At 32.3% G+C, this 15034-nt stretch overlaps 1 protein-coding gene across 1 annotated transcript; it reads right to left on the bottom strand.

Annotated features, from left to right (window-relative positions):
* Window positions 1-2314: 2314 nt before the first annotated feature.
* On the bottom strand, window positions 2315-14213 carry LOC130982813 (phosphoenolpyruvate carboxylase 4). Its single transcript, XM_057906915.1, has 20 exons — window positions 14058-14213; window positions 11580-11743; window positions 11366-11477; window positions 11199-11276; window positions 11030-11098; window positions 10774-10852; window positions 10584-10660; window positions 10129-10224; window positions 9477-9615; window positions 8667-8798; window positions 7438-7505; window positions 7123-7356; window positions 6380-6505; window positions 5930-6031; window positions 5714-5860; window positions 4589-4687; window positions 4226-4314; window positions 3892-4018; window positions 3607-3813; window positions 2315-3158 (listed from the first exon to the last, which is right to left on the bottom strand). The coding sequence occupies exons 1-20, from the start codon at window positions 14211-14213 to the stop codon at window positions 2334-2336; spliced, it is 3126 nt and encodes a 1041-aa protein (XP_057762898.1). The 3' UTR covers window positions 2315-2333.
* Between the last annotated feature and the right edge of the window lie 821 nt (window positions 14214-15034).

Genomic DNA, 15034 nt, shown 5'->3' with positions numbered 1-15034 from the left:
TTAATAGGTTTTCAATCAATAATCCCGGGCTAGTTGACCTAAGTTATTGGGTGATAAAGAACCTCTTGAATCTAGTCACCCAAGCCTCTCCTCGATACAATCAGCACCACAAGCATATAACTAGGAATTCATTAGACTCTAAATGCTTTATTTCAAGGCAACTCTTAATATAGGTTTTCAATCGATAATCTTCAACCAGTTGACCCAAATTATTGGGTGAAGGGATATCCTTATTTACTTACCCAAGTCTCTCCTTGACATATAAGCATCACAGGCACATAACTGAAATCTAGTCACATAACTGAAATCTAGTCATTGATGCTTAGAGCCTTTTTGCTTTTAAATTTTTCGATCTTTTTCATATTCTTTTTTTTTTATCACTCTTCAAGGAGTTGGACATTTGGATTCTCATAATGTTTCTGGAGAACCTTTGTTTTGGGATATTCTATCTCTTTTTTTCTCAAGATCCATTCATATACTTTGGGTCAATGCAATATAAACATACTTTTAAGACCAACATGTTTATTTTGAACCTTTTTTCTTTTTTAATTTTTTTCATTAAAAACACTCCCTTTACACCACCAATAAAGTATTGGAGAACAAGTACAAATTTTAAGCACCAAAGAAAATAAAAATAAAAAATAAAAAGCATGATGCAAAAAACAAAGAAAGAAAAAAGAATGACAAAAAAAAAAAGAAGAAAAACAAGTAAGAAAATAAATAACCACCACAAAAGAAAAATCAGATTACTAAGTTCACTCTTCATCATTATTATTAGTTTATTACGGTCCTCATTTTTTGTTTCTGGGCACTCTGCGTGTGTTCTTCTATCATTCAGAAGCTCTTGTTTTTTTTCTTAACTATCAACACTAAACTTAGAGATTTTTCAGGATCTTAAGCATAAATGTTTTGAGTTATATGAAGAGGCATGTGTACATACAAAAAAAAGAGGTGGCATTGATAGATGATGAGCAAAATATTGAGAAGGTGACATTTAATCATAACAGTGGTTGAATAGAAGAAATCATGCATGGAAAAAAATTTGAAAAACTAATTTTTTTTTTTTAAGTTGAATTGACAACTCCATGAAGTAAACTATGAATGAAGATACTTAGGAAAGAATATTTTTAGTATATTTCACACTTTGAGAAAACGTTAGATATCTCAATGAAACTATTAAATTATATTTGAATAAGTATTTACGAGATATTATTTTACAAAACTTTTTCAAAGTTAAGATTAACTCAGATCACAATTGATCTAGAAAATATTAGATACTATTCCCTCAAGCATCTTCAAGCTATGCTTGATTCGAATCACTGCAAATATAAAAACGTTAGATATTCTTAATTAGGCCTTCTCATGCACCAATGCGACATAGACCAACCAAAAGGATCTAAGAATCTTAGACATTCTTGTTACAAGCTTCGCTAAAATTGATCACTATTGGATCATATTATAAAGACAGTTGAAAGATCTGAGATCCTCATTCCAAGAAATAAACAAATATAGGAACTAATCGTATTGTATTTGCTAATCTGATATGAGATAAAACAAAGTTTTAACTTAAATTACAGATAACTTGCAGCAACTCTTCTGAGGTATGAAAATTTTACATAAATGAAGAAAGATAAAGAACTTAAGATGAACATTTTGAAGGCAAATAAGCAACAATTTGTTTCTATTGAAACTTCTTAGTTCTTTTTAGGGTCCTTTAACTTGTATTTGTAGTGGGAGCATGACAAAGAGACATTAGAAATTCTCTCTTTCTTCATGACAACTTGATTCCATAAAATTTGCAACAAGTACAGGTTTCTTTTGCTTGGTACAGTGCTTTTAATAGTTTCGGTAAACTGTTCTGTACATGCAACAATAGAATGAAAAAAAAAACGTATTTCAAACATTCTAGCTTGATGAACAATCTCATATTTTGGAGCTAAAATATATGTCAGTTTAAAAGCTTTTCTAGAGTTTTGGAATCACGTGTATCTTGATTATGAGGTGCAGGAATCAACTTTCCATAAGTTTTGAGGTGGGTAGGCAACTTTAAAGTCTCGTTATGAGGTATTCTAGCATTAATTATACCATTCTCAAGTTTTATACATTTATATTTTTAATAAATTATTTAAAAAAATATTCTCTAGTAGTTCAGAAATTGAGTAAACTGTTAAAAAATAAATTAAGAAAATTTCTAAATTATATTCATGTTATCTAAAGTATTTTACCAAAACATTTTATTGAGAAACAACCATACGATAATATTAGCCAAGTGGAATGAACATGATAGCTTACAACATGAGTGTAAAATCATATATAGTTGTTGATAAGTTAAGTCATCCTGTATTCCTCATCCCAGCAGCAATACCATTTATGGTTATGAGCAAAGCATCTCTAGCTTTGGTATTGTCATCATCACTTCTTAACCTCTTAAGTATCTCTACTTGTAACATGTTCATTGGATTTAGGAAGGGAAGTCTGCTCTCAATAAGCCTCCTCAAGATCCTGTTGTTCTGTTGAATTTTCCCATGCCCACTAATCACTAGTATAAATTTCCCGGTGGTTATGAGTTCATTCCTTAGTTGACGGCCGAGATCTTTTCGCTTCTCAGACACAAGAACATCATCATAGTGTTTGGTAATATAAATGTCTGTTTTTCCCAAAATCATCTCAATTAGGTCTATGGTACTTTGAAAGAAAGGCCACTCTTTGTACATGGCTTTTAGCTCCTCAGTGTGCCCTTTCTCACAAGCACCTTGTAAACCGGCACCAACTCCAAGCCAAGCTGGAAGAACAAACCTGGTTTGGGTCCATGCAAAAACCCATGGTATGGCTCGAAGGTGTCCAATTCCTGTTGTACTCTTTCGTCTCGCAGGGCGACTACCTATGTTAAGGAAGCCAAGCTCTGCTTGCGGCGTGGCTTCATTGAAATAAGAAAGGAATTCTGGATTCTCATAAACTACACTACGGTAACTCTGACAGCTTATTTTTGAAATGTCTTCCATTAAACTTCGCCATTTTTCTTCTCGAGGTGGAAGAGGTGGACGAAGTGTAGCAAGTAACACAGCTGTTGTATATATTTCAAGTTGTCTAATAGCTGTGTCTGGCAACCCAAACTTGGCTTGGATCATCTCTCCTTGTTCAGTGGAACGAAGGGTTCCCTGCAATGAATATTACAACTTATTGATAGCTTATATAATTGGCCAATTCTTGGAATCAAGTATATATACTTAAGCACAAAACTTGAATGTCAAGTAAATATTTGATTTCATATGTTCTTCTAACTTGAAGATCAACATAAACACTAAGTAGTCTCTAGACTTCTCATGTCAGAAGAATCATCTACTGACATCTGTTTTTAGATATTTGGTTAAAAAGAAAAATCAAGCAAGAAAGTTCTAATACTTCGTAATTCAGTAAATGCACAAACATACAAACCTAAATTGTGTTACACTAAGTTATTAAACTCCTAAATCCAAGCTAAAAAACTAAACCAAGAACACACAGCAACTAACAATGAGAATTTAAAAAAATAACAAAACTATAATTTTATAAACAACTAAAATTTTCAAATAGGATTAACAATTATGGTTAGATTAGAATACACACCATCACAGAGCCTGGTGGTTGGGACTGAATAGCTAGATACGTTGGGCCACCACCACGACCAATAGTGCCTCCACGGCCATGGAACAGAGTAACTTTAATACCATATTCATGGCAAGCGGCTACAACATCCTCCTGAGCTTTATAAAGTTCCCAAGCAGCAGTAAAGCGCCCAGCATCTTTGCCAGAATCAGAATATCCAACCATGACCTGCATATATAAAATACATCCATTTGAATTGCACATAATAGATATAACATTAATTAAAAAAATCATTATAAAAAGCACCTCTTGGTGCCCGTTATGGTTCTTAATGACGTGTTGCCGATACCAATCTATTGATAGAAGTTTTCGAATAACTGAACCAGCCCCCCTCAGGTCCTTCACAGTTTCAAATAGCGGAACGACGCGTAGCCTATGCGAAACCACACGCCAATATCAGTAAAAGTTATCTTCTCCCAAAGGCCTAAAATTTTGACCCAGAAACAAGTAATGCACCACAAGAGCATGCCTCATTTCTTTGTCATAACATTAAGCATATACAAATTTCATCTCAAGTACTTTTATGGTAAAATTAGTATACTCAAGTACTTATGTAAATGCAAAAATATTATGTGCTTACGTTCCACCGGGACATGGACTTCCCTTCTCCCCATGGACAGCAAGTCGTGCTTCCTTTTGTAAAAGCTCTACTGCAAGGACATCACTTGCCTGATGGTAAAAGAAGGCCCAAAGTCATTTTCAATAGGTGTATAGCCAGCACCTCCTAGAATAATCTAGAGTCTAAACAACCCCCTCTTAAAGCTAGTTTTTGCAATGAAGTTAGGTTCCCTCAATGTTAATATGGTAGTGGAACCTAAGAATTAGGGAGTGTGTAAACATCATTATAATTGACGGAATATTTAAATTTATTTTACTCAATTATATTCATTTAAATCACAAAGTTTCGTTGCATAAACTTTGAGAGTAGTAATCATAATCATACATTTGAAGCCATAGAGATCACATAGGCACCAAGTGAATCACTTCCCAACTCAGCAGCAACACGAAAGGTATCTAAGACTTCTTGAACATCAGGCGCAACCTAGAAGGTATAAATCAATAACAGTGAGAAAGGTGTAGACGAGAAAAGAATGTCCAAAATTATAGTTATTAAAATAAACATACCAAAGATGGGGAATTTTCTATGCACTATTGTAGAGGTTAGTGAAAAGGTAAAGAGTAAAGAAAGACTGATAGAAATCTTTGGTGAGAAGAACCTCTCAAATAGAACATAATAAAAACACTACAAGTATTCGTTCAATAACACCTCCCTTACCAAATCTTTTATCAACACCTAATCAATTCCTTTGTAATCCAATCATATCTCATATGTCCTTATTCAATAGAACAATTTCATCACTTAAACATTCAACTTAAATTCTTGTTACTTTTTTACTCCCCACCGCTTAGTCCCGCACAACAAAATGACAAAAGTTAACTTTAAAATAATAAGGAGCAAAAATGGGTTTAATTCTAAATTCAGTGTGCATGTCCTTTCTATACACAATTAAGGGTAGTCCACGCCTCACAACTGCTTAAAACATATCTAACATATGTGAATATAACTTCTCTCCAACATCCTAAATACCTTCTAACATGATTTTGTTTCCACTAGAAAATAGAAAGAGAAAATTCCATGACTTTGGAATTAGTTCATATACTCAAACCACAAGAGACTAGAATACAGTTTATTATTTTATGGTTAAATTTTTCACCCGATATATTGATCAGTTCTTATAGAAATAAAATTGACGAACTACTCCTAAATTTTAGAAATATTAAACATATTAATTCCAAATAAAATGATTACTCCATAATCTTGTAAAAATATAATTTGGTAGAGGAATTAATTAAACTATTTAAAATTTTAAAAGATTAATTTATCCTTTTGTTTTGTAAGAGACTCATTTGCTTAATATTTTAAAAGATAGAAATTAAACAATCAATTTTCTTTAATTAATCACTAATTTGTTGGAGCAAAAATATGAAAAGGGACCGTTTAGGTTCTTACTCTTAAGAAAAGTCCTCCATCCATTAGACTAGCAACTTTTAAAACAATTTAACTCACCTGTATACTAGGAGGAACCAATGGTCTTTTCCCTTTCAACTCTTTGGTTAAGAAGTCCAATTTCTTCTCTTCATTCCACTCACTGTATGTACCCATTCCCAAGTACTTGGTAATTGCATCAACTGTTTCAGAATGTCTAGTAGATTCCTGTGACAAATCTAATTTTCAGGGCACATGTGATCATAAAAGGAAAAATGAGCAACATATTATTCATACCTGACGCAAATCAAGCTTCATTAACATCATTCCAAAGGTAGAAACTCTTCGAATTAAGTCAGCTAATCGACCATCTGCTAGCACTGTAGATCCACATGATTGCTGAGGAAATCGAGAGTTAAGATAAAACTTTGAAAGGACAACCTTGAAGGGTATATATAACTATTTGAGTTCTTACCCCACAGCTTAAGCTTTTAGGAGATAGAATTCACGACATTGTATCAAAGCCTATAACAGAAATTGTCCCATTCTTCTAAGTATTAATTGAATTTAACATAGGTTACATGTGGTATGTGTATTGTCAAAGCTTAAAACTCAAGAAAAAGACACTATTGTGAGAGTACATATTAAATATATAAACATTCATGATCATGTACCTCTACCAATAGTTTAAGCTTTTGGGGTAAGATATTTCATTATAGGATGAAAAGTAGCGGTAGGAGAAAGCACCAGAGATTCATAACAGAGGAGCAGAGGTTCCAAAAGCTGTTCTGTTGTTTCATAAAAATCAGATGGATTTTGCTCACATGGACAATCCTCTAGAAGAAACTCTAGCCGACTTTGACTTCTTTGAAGCTAAACACATGGAACAGAAAATGAATTCATTCACTACAATATTATAAACTATAAACTAATTATTTCAATTACTTGCTAAAGACAAAACTGAAAATCAACAAGTTTACATACTAATATAGATAAATGCATTAACTTTAAGGTGAAAAATCGCATGAAGATTATTAGATGACAATTTCGTCAAATATGTCGAATCATCTAACGGTTCTTATCTGTTAACTTTACACATAGATAATTGTAGTCTCTACCTAACTTTAATGGATCATCATAAATTAACCTTTTATGGACAATTATAAATCTATTTGTGAAATAAAAGTCAAATAGGAATGCCATTCACTCTTTATTAAGAATTAATCGTGCAACAAGTTCTGCAAACATGATTAGTTAATGATTCGTCACAATCACAAACATCCATAATCTAATTAAGCCAAACCATATGAGACAAGAGAGGAATGGTAGCGGATATTTATATTCTCTAGTTATTTGAAAAATACTTGCATTTAGCCTTTTCATGCAGCTTAAAATGGTTATCCACACACAATCTAAATAGAAAATAAGAACTTCTCTCTAATAAAATAATGCAAAGCCTTCACAAGAACATGATCAGAGGTAATTGATACCTTATCTTTTACATGTCCAAGTACAACTCTATAAGGAGCAAATCCAGGACCATCAGAAGGCTTTGGCTCCAAAAGTTTTTGAAAGCTTGATCTTCCTATTTGGGATTCTGCAAAGAGCTTCCTCTGTGCAAGGAGTTGACTAGAAGAGTTGAACGAAGGAGAGCGTTGCATTGTTTCTGATTTAGTACTTTGACCGTCTTTCTTAGATGTCGTCGGACATGAAACCTCGCTGGCCTATCAATAACATGCATGGAAACATGTATATCATCTTAGTCTATGTAGCAAATTCAAAAATCTATTACTCAATTGATCAACCTTGTTCTTGGGTTGCTTTGGATCACGTCCTGGCATGTCTAGTCTGGGATGGTGAGATTCACCATGTGCTACATGAAACAAATCACTTGAATTAATAAAAGTTGACATATTCTAAACAAACCACAACATGAATCGAAAGAAGCAAGGTTGTGATGATAACCTTAAAAAAGACAGAAGTTACTTGAAGCATAGGTACGACATGTGATATGGACAAAATAGGACAAGGATATGGCGATACAGTATTTTTATAAAAATATAAGATATAATATAAATAATAATTAATAAATTATAATGAAAAATAAACATTAAAAGGAATTAAATGTATTTATAGCTAATATTTGTACACATGTACAGAGTAATAAAAATAATAAAAAAGTAATATATACTTTCATTTACTAAAACATCTAGGAAGAGAATAGGGATGTCAACGGGACAGGGCGGGGGCGGGAATGCCTCTCTGCTCTCCATCCCGTCCTCAAATTTACTCCCCGTTCCTGTTCCCCACCGTGGGGTTATATTGTTCCTCATTTCCATTTTTCATAGGGCCCATTTTGCGCGGAGATTCTCTGATAGTTCTAACTAATTATTAATTTTCATAGGAAGAGTTAAAAGTATCCATCCTTTACAAAAACAGCAAAATTTTGTACAAAATCTAAACGATAAGATGGTGACTTCTTTCAAAATGATGCAGTGGGGGACGCCACGGCCAGTCAGAACACAGAGCAGTGGACGAGGTGAGGGACGTGGCAGCAGAGAAGAAAATGGATACGACGACAGAATTGTGGAAAGGAACGCCACCAATATATCCAGGTTTAAAAAAAAAAACAGAAGAATAGATTGCTATTGATATAAAGTTATAAACTTATATATTCAATGTATCACAATTCACAAGAGTATTCATGTCGTAACAGTTGATGAGATTTATATTCATTTTTAATGCAATAGGAAAGGGGAATAATTCCACAAGGACAAGAAAACTTTTGTTGGTTTTATTACTATTGTGTTTACCAGCATAAGATGTAAGACACTAATCACAGTAGACTGTGAATGAAATTTTGCGACATGTCATGGATGACAAACATTATGTTAGCTTTATGATTGATGAGATTTGCACTCATTTTGCATGCAACCGGAATCGAATTCCACATGGAGGAAAAAGCTTTTTATTGGATCTAGGAGGAAAACGTAACATAGAACTAGATAGCAGGCTAGAGCACAATTGTGTGTACCAGCAAAAGTGGGTAAATGAGCTGTAGCAGGAAGGTGAGTTGGAAGAGAAGAAGCCTGTTGATTAGGTTGTTTTGATTGACTTCTGCTCGTAGGTTGAGATCGATGCTCACGATGATTCTCATTATTTGCATCTAAAGATAAAGAAGTGATTGTCAATTCCTAAAAGTAACTTAGCATGAATATTATACTTGAAACATGATGCGATTGAAAAATCATAACTTTGAAATAGAAATATCTCTAATTGATCAAATAAAAAGAACAAAAATACATAAATATAATAGTAAAATGAATGTCAATATGCCTGCATGGCATAATCCTTTTTTTTTTTTTTGGCAAATCATGGCATGTAGTGACAGAAATAACTTGTATTTTTTAATTATTGTTTTCGTAATTCAATAATATTAGATGTAATAAATGTGTAATTATAGATATTACATGCATAAAATTATAGATATTAAATTGAATAAGATCATTTTAAATTATTGTCTTCCTCCTATTGACATAAAAAAAATTAGTTATTAGTCAAAAATGAATTTCATTACCCAAGTATTGATGTGTATGTCACAAGCTAAACTAGTGGGGCTTTAGGGAAGGCAACTAAGGTTGTATGTAGTTCATATGATAATCTTACAAACTAAAGCTTTAACTCCTTTTACTAAAATATATTGATTTCACTCTGCTAGTGTGTAATTAACGTGTATTACTTGACAAGCAACATTCAATGACACACATGATAATTAAAAGAAAGCTGACAAAAAAATTCATAAAGTAATTAGAAAGATGTAACCAAATGAATTCTACTGACAAACCTCCTACAATTTCACGAGCTAGTTTCAACAACTTATCACTGCACCTATTCATGGATAGCTCAAATCTCAAGCTATCCACTTCTTGTATATAGAGATCAATTGCCATCCATTTAGATAAAACTGAAACATCCTTTGTTACCTAGAACAACAAAGGAAAACCAATTATGTTACTGTTGTGTATGTCAAGTATTCTACAACGAGGAAAATAAATCAAATCTAAAATCTAAGATAGAAAGATATGGTAATTTGATGATAATACTTGAATTACAAGCAACAAAATTCAACAACAAAACTAGAAAAGTATGTCTCCTACCACTAGGATCAAAAAAAAAAAAAAAACTAAATTTCAGTCAATCCATTTTGCTGTTACGCGTCAAAATAAAATAAAGAAACAGAATCTTAGTTAGGTTTTCAATTTCTTCTCAAATGTATTACAAAGCTCATTATTTTGACACAAAAAAAAAGTGTACAAAATAAGCAAAGTTTCAAAAAAAAACTAAAACAAAATATTAAAAAAAATACTACCATACTAGTGGACTATGTAATTTTTGCTACATTTCTCTATGTTTAGTTATCAACTTATCCTTTCAAAAATAACAATCTTGCCAAAATATAAGATCAAATAATACAAATACAAGTACATGAAAACCACCTTTGCTGTCACATTTGGGTTTCCATCTCTGTCACCTCCCATCCAAGATCCAAATCTTATGGGAGTACATGTCAACGGAAGTGGTTTTCCTGTATGCTACAAGGAAGAACAAGTTGCGTTGAGAATAATATACTAGTTACTGAGAGAAGTTTGGGAATATATATTTATATATAACCATTTACGTGCCGACTCTATCTAACGGTTTAAGTTTTTAGGAGAGATGATCCATAATATAGTATCATAGTTTCTATAATAAAAAGATTCCATATTTCAATCTTTGTTACCTCATTCTTTTAAGTAAAGTGATAATTATAGCAGGAGGCAAAATGGGATTATACATATTGTCCATATTTCAAGCCTAAAAATGATTCTGTGCTTGAAGAGCATATATAACAATTCATATGCATTTCTCTAACGCATTAAACTTTTGGAAGACATAGTTCATATTAATATACCTTCTTTAGAGCATTGCTAACTCGTCGTAAATAACGGGGAATAGCTTTCCAAAGTGATTGATGCACAATATTCAATCCTGGAGAGTTTAAAAATAAATCAAGGGGTTCTTCCACTTATATTAAAAGTTTAAGATATCAGGTGCAAGGTTATGAAATCTTTAGTATATAACATAGTACTCTGTAAACTTACCAGCCCTAGCTTCGTCAACTGGTGTAGGCTTTTGGCGCCTAAGCTCATCTGTTTGCCAAATTGAAGTTATCTCTCTCACCTATCAAATTCATTATGATTTATGAAAATTGAAAAAAAAATGTACAAAAGGAATAAAGTAAATATCACAATTAAGACATAATTTACACCTTAAATACCATAATATGTTACTGTTTTCTTAATGATAACAATAACATGTTTTAATTTATTAGAGAGAAAGAAAGTCAAGAAATGGTACCAGATCTTCAATCACCATTTCTCGATCTTCAGTGCTAAGATCAAGTTGAGCATTATAGTCCAAAAGATGCTGCATAGAAAAGAAACATTAATTAGGGACAAAATGCTTGTGGTTTCAGGTAAAACTTCCATTGAATTTATCATGTCCTAAGAAGGTAAGAAAATCTCACAGCAATTTTAATGTGTTTGTATTGTAAAGTGCGACGATTAATTTGTGTAGGATGAGCTGTAAGAACGATTTCAACCTCCTGCGGCAAGAAAAATCAATTTTAATTTTGAAGAAAGAAAAAAGAATGAGTTAGTGTATTTCACAAATTTTATGAAGAACAAAAGAAACCTGCTTGCAAACTGTGTTATAAAGCTCATCTGGAGTAACTCCACCTTGCACCAATTGGTTAAAGATGTCATCACAAGATTTTGCAACAAGTGCTGTGTTTCCCTTACGAAGCCTGCACAAACATATCCATATGACAGCTAATCCAAAAACAAGAGAGTGTCATAATACACATTTCTCTTGCTTTAATTTTCTAAAAGGACACAAACAAAATCACCTGTGACGGGTCTCAGCTATACCCATCAAAGTAAGATAATGGCTTAATGCACGTGCGATGGTGAGAGCTTCGTCCAATGACAACTTGGACAACTTTGAAGCCAATTGTTTCTCTAGCAACTCTGCCATGTCCTCAATCCCTGCTTGTCTCATGTTACAACCACTCTAGCAAATAAGAACATACAACAACAAAAAAATTAAGAGCTATGTCCTCAATAATCTCCTATTTTTTTCATACTAGAATTTTATCCTTGTTCTCTAAATACACAATAGCACATCATCGCTAAGAACTAGATGTCTTAACAACCAATAAGAAATTGGGTAAACTATTAGAATTGGTAGACGTTTATATGATTAACTATTTTTATAAAAATAATTTTCTTTCAACAAAAAATTATATCTTAATTTCACTAATTTAATAATTGATCTTCTTTTTAAAAAAAAATAAAAAGATTCTTACCATAATGAATTTACGGCTGCACCATAGTCCTTATTATATAATATTCATTTGTTAACATAACCAAAACCAACAAAAGAGAAAACAAAGCAAAATAAGGAGAGCAATGCTCTTAAATGATCACCATCCTTATTCCTTTGCAGATAGTTCATCTTTTGCATTTTTGGAATAACAATTCGTTATGCCATCTGTCCATAGTAGAAAATTTCTACATTTTGTGCATGCATCTTCATTTTCTTTGATGATACAAGAGCCTCACACAGGGCTTTGCTGATTGTCTACCATCTCCTTTCCTTGACAGCTACATTCCTATTCCTCCCTCCAATAATCCCCGCTTTGCAGTATTCCATCATGTTTTAATAAAAGTAAAAAAATTTTCTCCAGATTCGTTAAGACACACTTTTTTTTTTTGAAGAGTAAGCAAGTTCAACCCACTAAGTGGAGCATACAAGAGATAAAACATAAACTTAAGCAACTCCTATATCATCTTCAATATAGCCATCAACAATATAGATTATTTTGCACCAATTCTTAGAACAATTAAACACATTTAAATATTATTACGTATCAGTATATCCAATCTTATTTTTAATATATATTTTTAAAATAAATTTAAAAATAATATACGTTGTTATTATTTATTAACAAAAAATATTTTAAATATTTTATATAATTAGAATAAAACATTAAAAATAATTAAAAATTAATTTATATTTTAATATTAATAAAATATTAAAATATTATTACGATCTATTTAAAAAATAATTTATATATATATATCCGGCGTCTTATCTGTGTCATGACTTATATCAGTGTCGTGTCCATAGATCATAATTCCAACCTTTTATTAAGTAGGGCAAAACAGTATGGTAGGCTCATTTTACTTTCGTGGAGCAGGTCAAACTGGCCAGGCCTTGACACTATTGACAGAATAGAAGAGGTAGCTTACTTGGCAACCATATCTCCTGGTCATAAGCACCAAGGCCAGCAACATAACAATGAATTCCTCAAACATAGTATTGGGCTCTCTCTTACATAGTAGACCCAATATTAAACTCTCTTGGTACAACAACCTACTCTCCCCATAATCCACCCGTACACTTCGTCGATTTTCACGGTAGTCTCTCTATTCTTTTCGAGCCTATTGTCATCAAAGAGCTAACATTCTATATACAAGAGCCTTTCCTACAACAACCTACTCTCCCTACCAGTACTCAACAGAAATAGAACATTGCACCTTCCAAGAACCGAAATTGCTTCCCTTGAAGATGACGATTCTTGGAAAATTGTCAATACCACATCGTCAGTCAAACCAATAGGATGCCATTAGGTATGTCACATCAAATACTAAGTTACTAACTAAACAGTCCCACCAAGCACCACAAAACAAGACTCATTGTCTAAGGTTTTGCCCAAATTTACAGAATCAAGTTCATTTAAACTTCTCGCTGGTGGTTAAGGTAATAATAATCCAAACAACTATGGATCTCGCTTCCAATCTAAAATTATTTATGTGATCTACCAAATGTCCTGTTAGAAAAAAAAACCGTATTACTTATTTCATGAATCTCTCTATAAGCAGCTATAATAATTTGAGTGTTAGTGGTATGAAAAACTCTCCTTTCTCCTCTTGTTATGTGGATATCAACAACCCTAAGTAGCATAGCTTATTCTTCAAATTTTCCAGCACAATATTCGCTGCCTTTTAGATAGATGTTGATGACATAGTGATAATAGAAAATTCAATATTTCAAATCATATTAATCAAGTATGCACTTTACTCTAGTTTCAAAATTAAGGGCTTTGACACACTTAATTACTTCGGATTAAGGATTCTCACAAGATGGAAAACTCTAAAGTTCTCCACGGAAAACATAAAAAAAAAAGATTAAAAAATTAACGGTAGTGACCATTTCAAGAACAAAGATTAAAACAAAAAAAAAAAGGCAATTAAGACATGTTAATGTTCGAGAGGATGAATCCCAAAAAAATAAAATAAAAGTAAAGATAAAAAATGGAAACCTGTGCAAGGACACGGATTTTGTCGAGCATCTCAATGAACTTGGTTCCGACCTCACGCTGCAAGACATCGTTGAAGAGATTGGCAAGTAGCCTACAGTCATCTTCAAAGGTTTGGAATGAGATATCTTCTACTATATCATCTGTCGTGTCTGTCATTGTTATGTTGTTACTTGTTAATGTCGATGATCGAAGAAATCAAATTATTAAAGATCCATGTATAAATTAATGGAATGAGAGAAAGAGTGAGTGTAGTTCATTGCGGGTAAAGAAAGATGGAAGAGAAGATCGAGAATGTGGGTTGTAAGGTTGAAACCTGCATCCAACAAGTGGCAACCACTGCGGGAACCAAGAGCGACTGTAGTGGAATTTTGATCGTCTCTTTTTCCATCATGTAAAACACACTTTTAACACGGTCAAATTCATTTTACGATTTTTTTGGGGGCATCACTAACTTACATAACAAAATTAAAAGATAAAATCTAATTTCGTTATTTAATATTTTAGTATTTTTTAGTGAATAATTAATTAAATTCTGTTATTCCAATTTTGTATTTATTATCCATCTTGATAACGAAATAATTCTTTATTTTGGTCTCTAAAATTTATTTTACGAGTCTGTTGAATTTAGAATTAATAATAAAATAGTTATGAATACAAATATGACTATTGGGTTATTAAAATATAGCCAGTTGCAAAACCTCGTAGAGGAAAAGGAGCTAGGGACAATGGTCTCCTAAACTTTAAATTTTTTTAATATTATATATAAATTTTATTTTAGTACTCTAAAATTTTATTTTAGTTTTTTTATTGTGAAATTAATTTTTAACCCCGGTTAAAATTCAACCTAGTTTCATCTTTAATTATAGCCCATATTGCCTTTGAGTGTTGGTGTGTGTATAATGGTGTAGGCATCAAATAGGTCATGTTCAAATTTCAATTCCAAAAAATAGTACACTTTCTAATATGCTAATAATACT

The sequence above is a fragment of the Arachis stenosperma genome, chromosome 5, assembly GCF_014773155.1.
Source record: "Arachis stenosperma cultivar V10309 chromosome 5, arast.V10309.gnm1.PFL2, whole genome shotgun sequence".
In the NCBI taxonomy this organism is placed as follows: Eukaryota; Viridiplantae; Streptophyta; class Magnoliopsida; order Fabales; family Fabaceae; genus Arachis; species Arachis stenosperma.
This window is presented reverse-complemented; position numbering and strand designations above follow the sequence as displayed.

Bases quoted from the DNA above. Each gene is read 5' to 3' on its own strand.
- LOC130982813 (XM_057906915.1), bottom strand. From the start codon at position 14,213: ATGACAGACACGACAGATGATATAGTAGAAGATATCTCATTCCAAACC. The intron at 11,744-14,057 runs GTTTCCATTTTT...CTTATTTGCTAG, and splicing joins AAATCCGTGTCCTTGCACAG to AGTGGTTGTAACATGAGACA. The intron at 7,357-7,437 runs GTTGATCAATTG...TGTTATTGATAG, and splicing joins CAAAGCAACCCAAGAACAAG to GCCAGCGAGGTTTCATGTCC.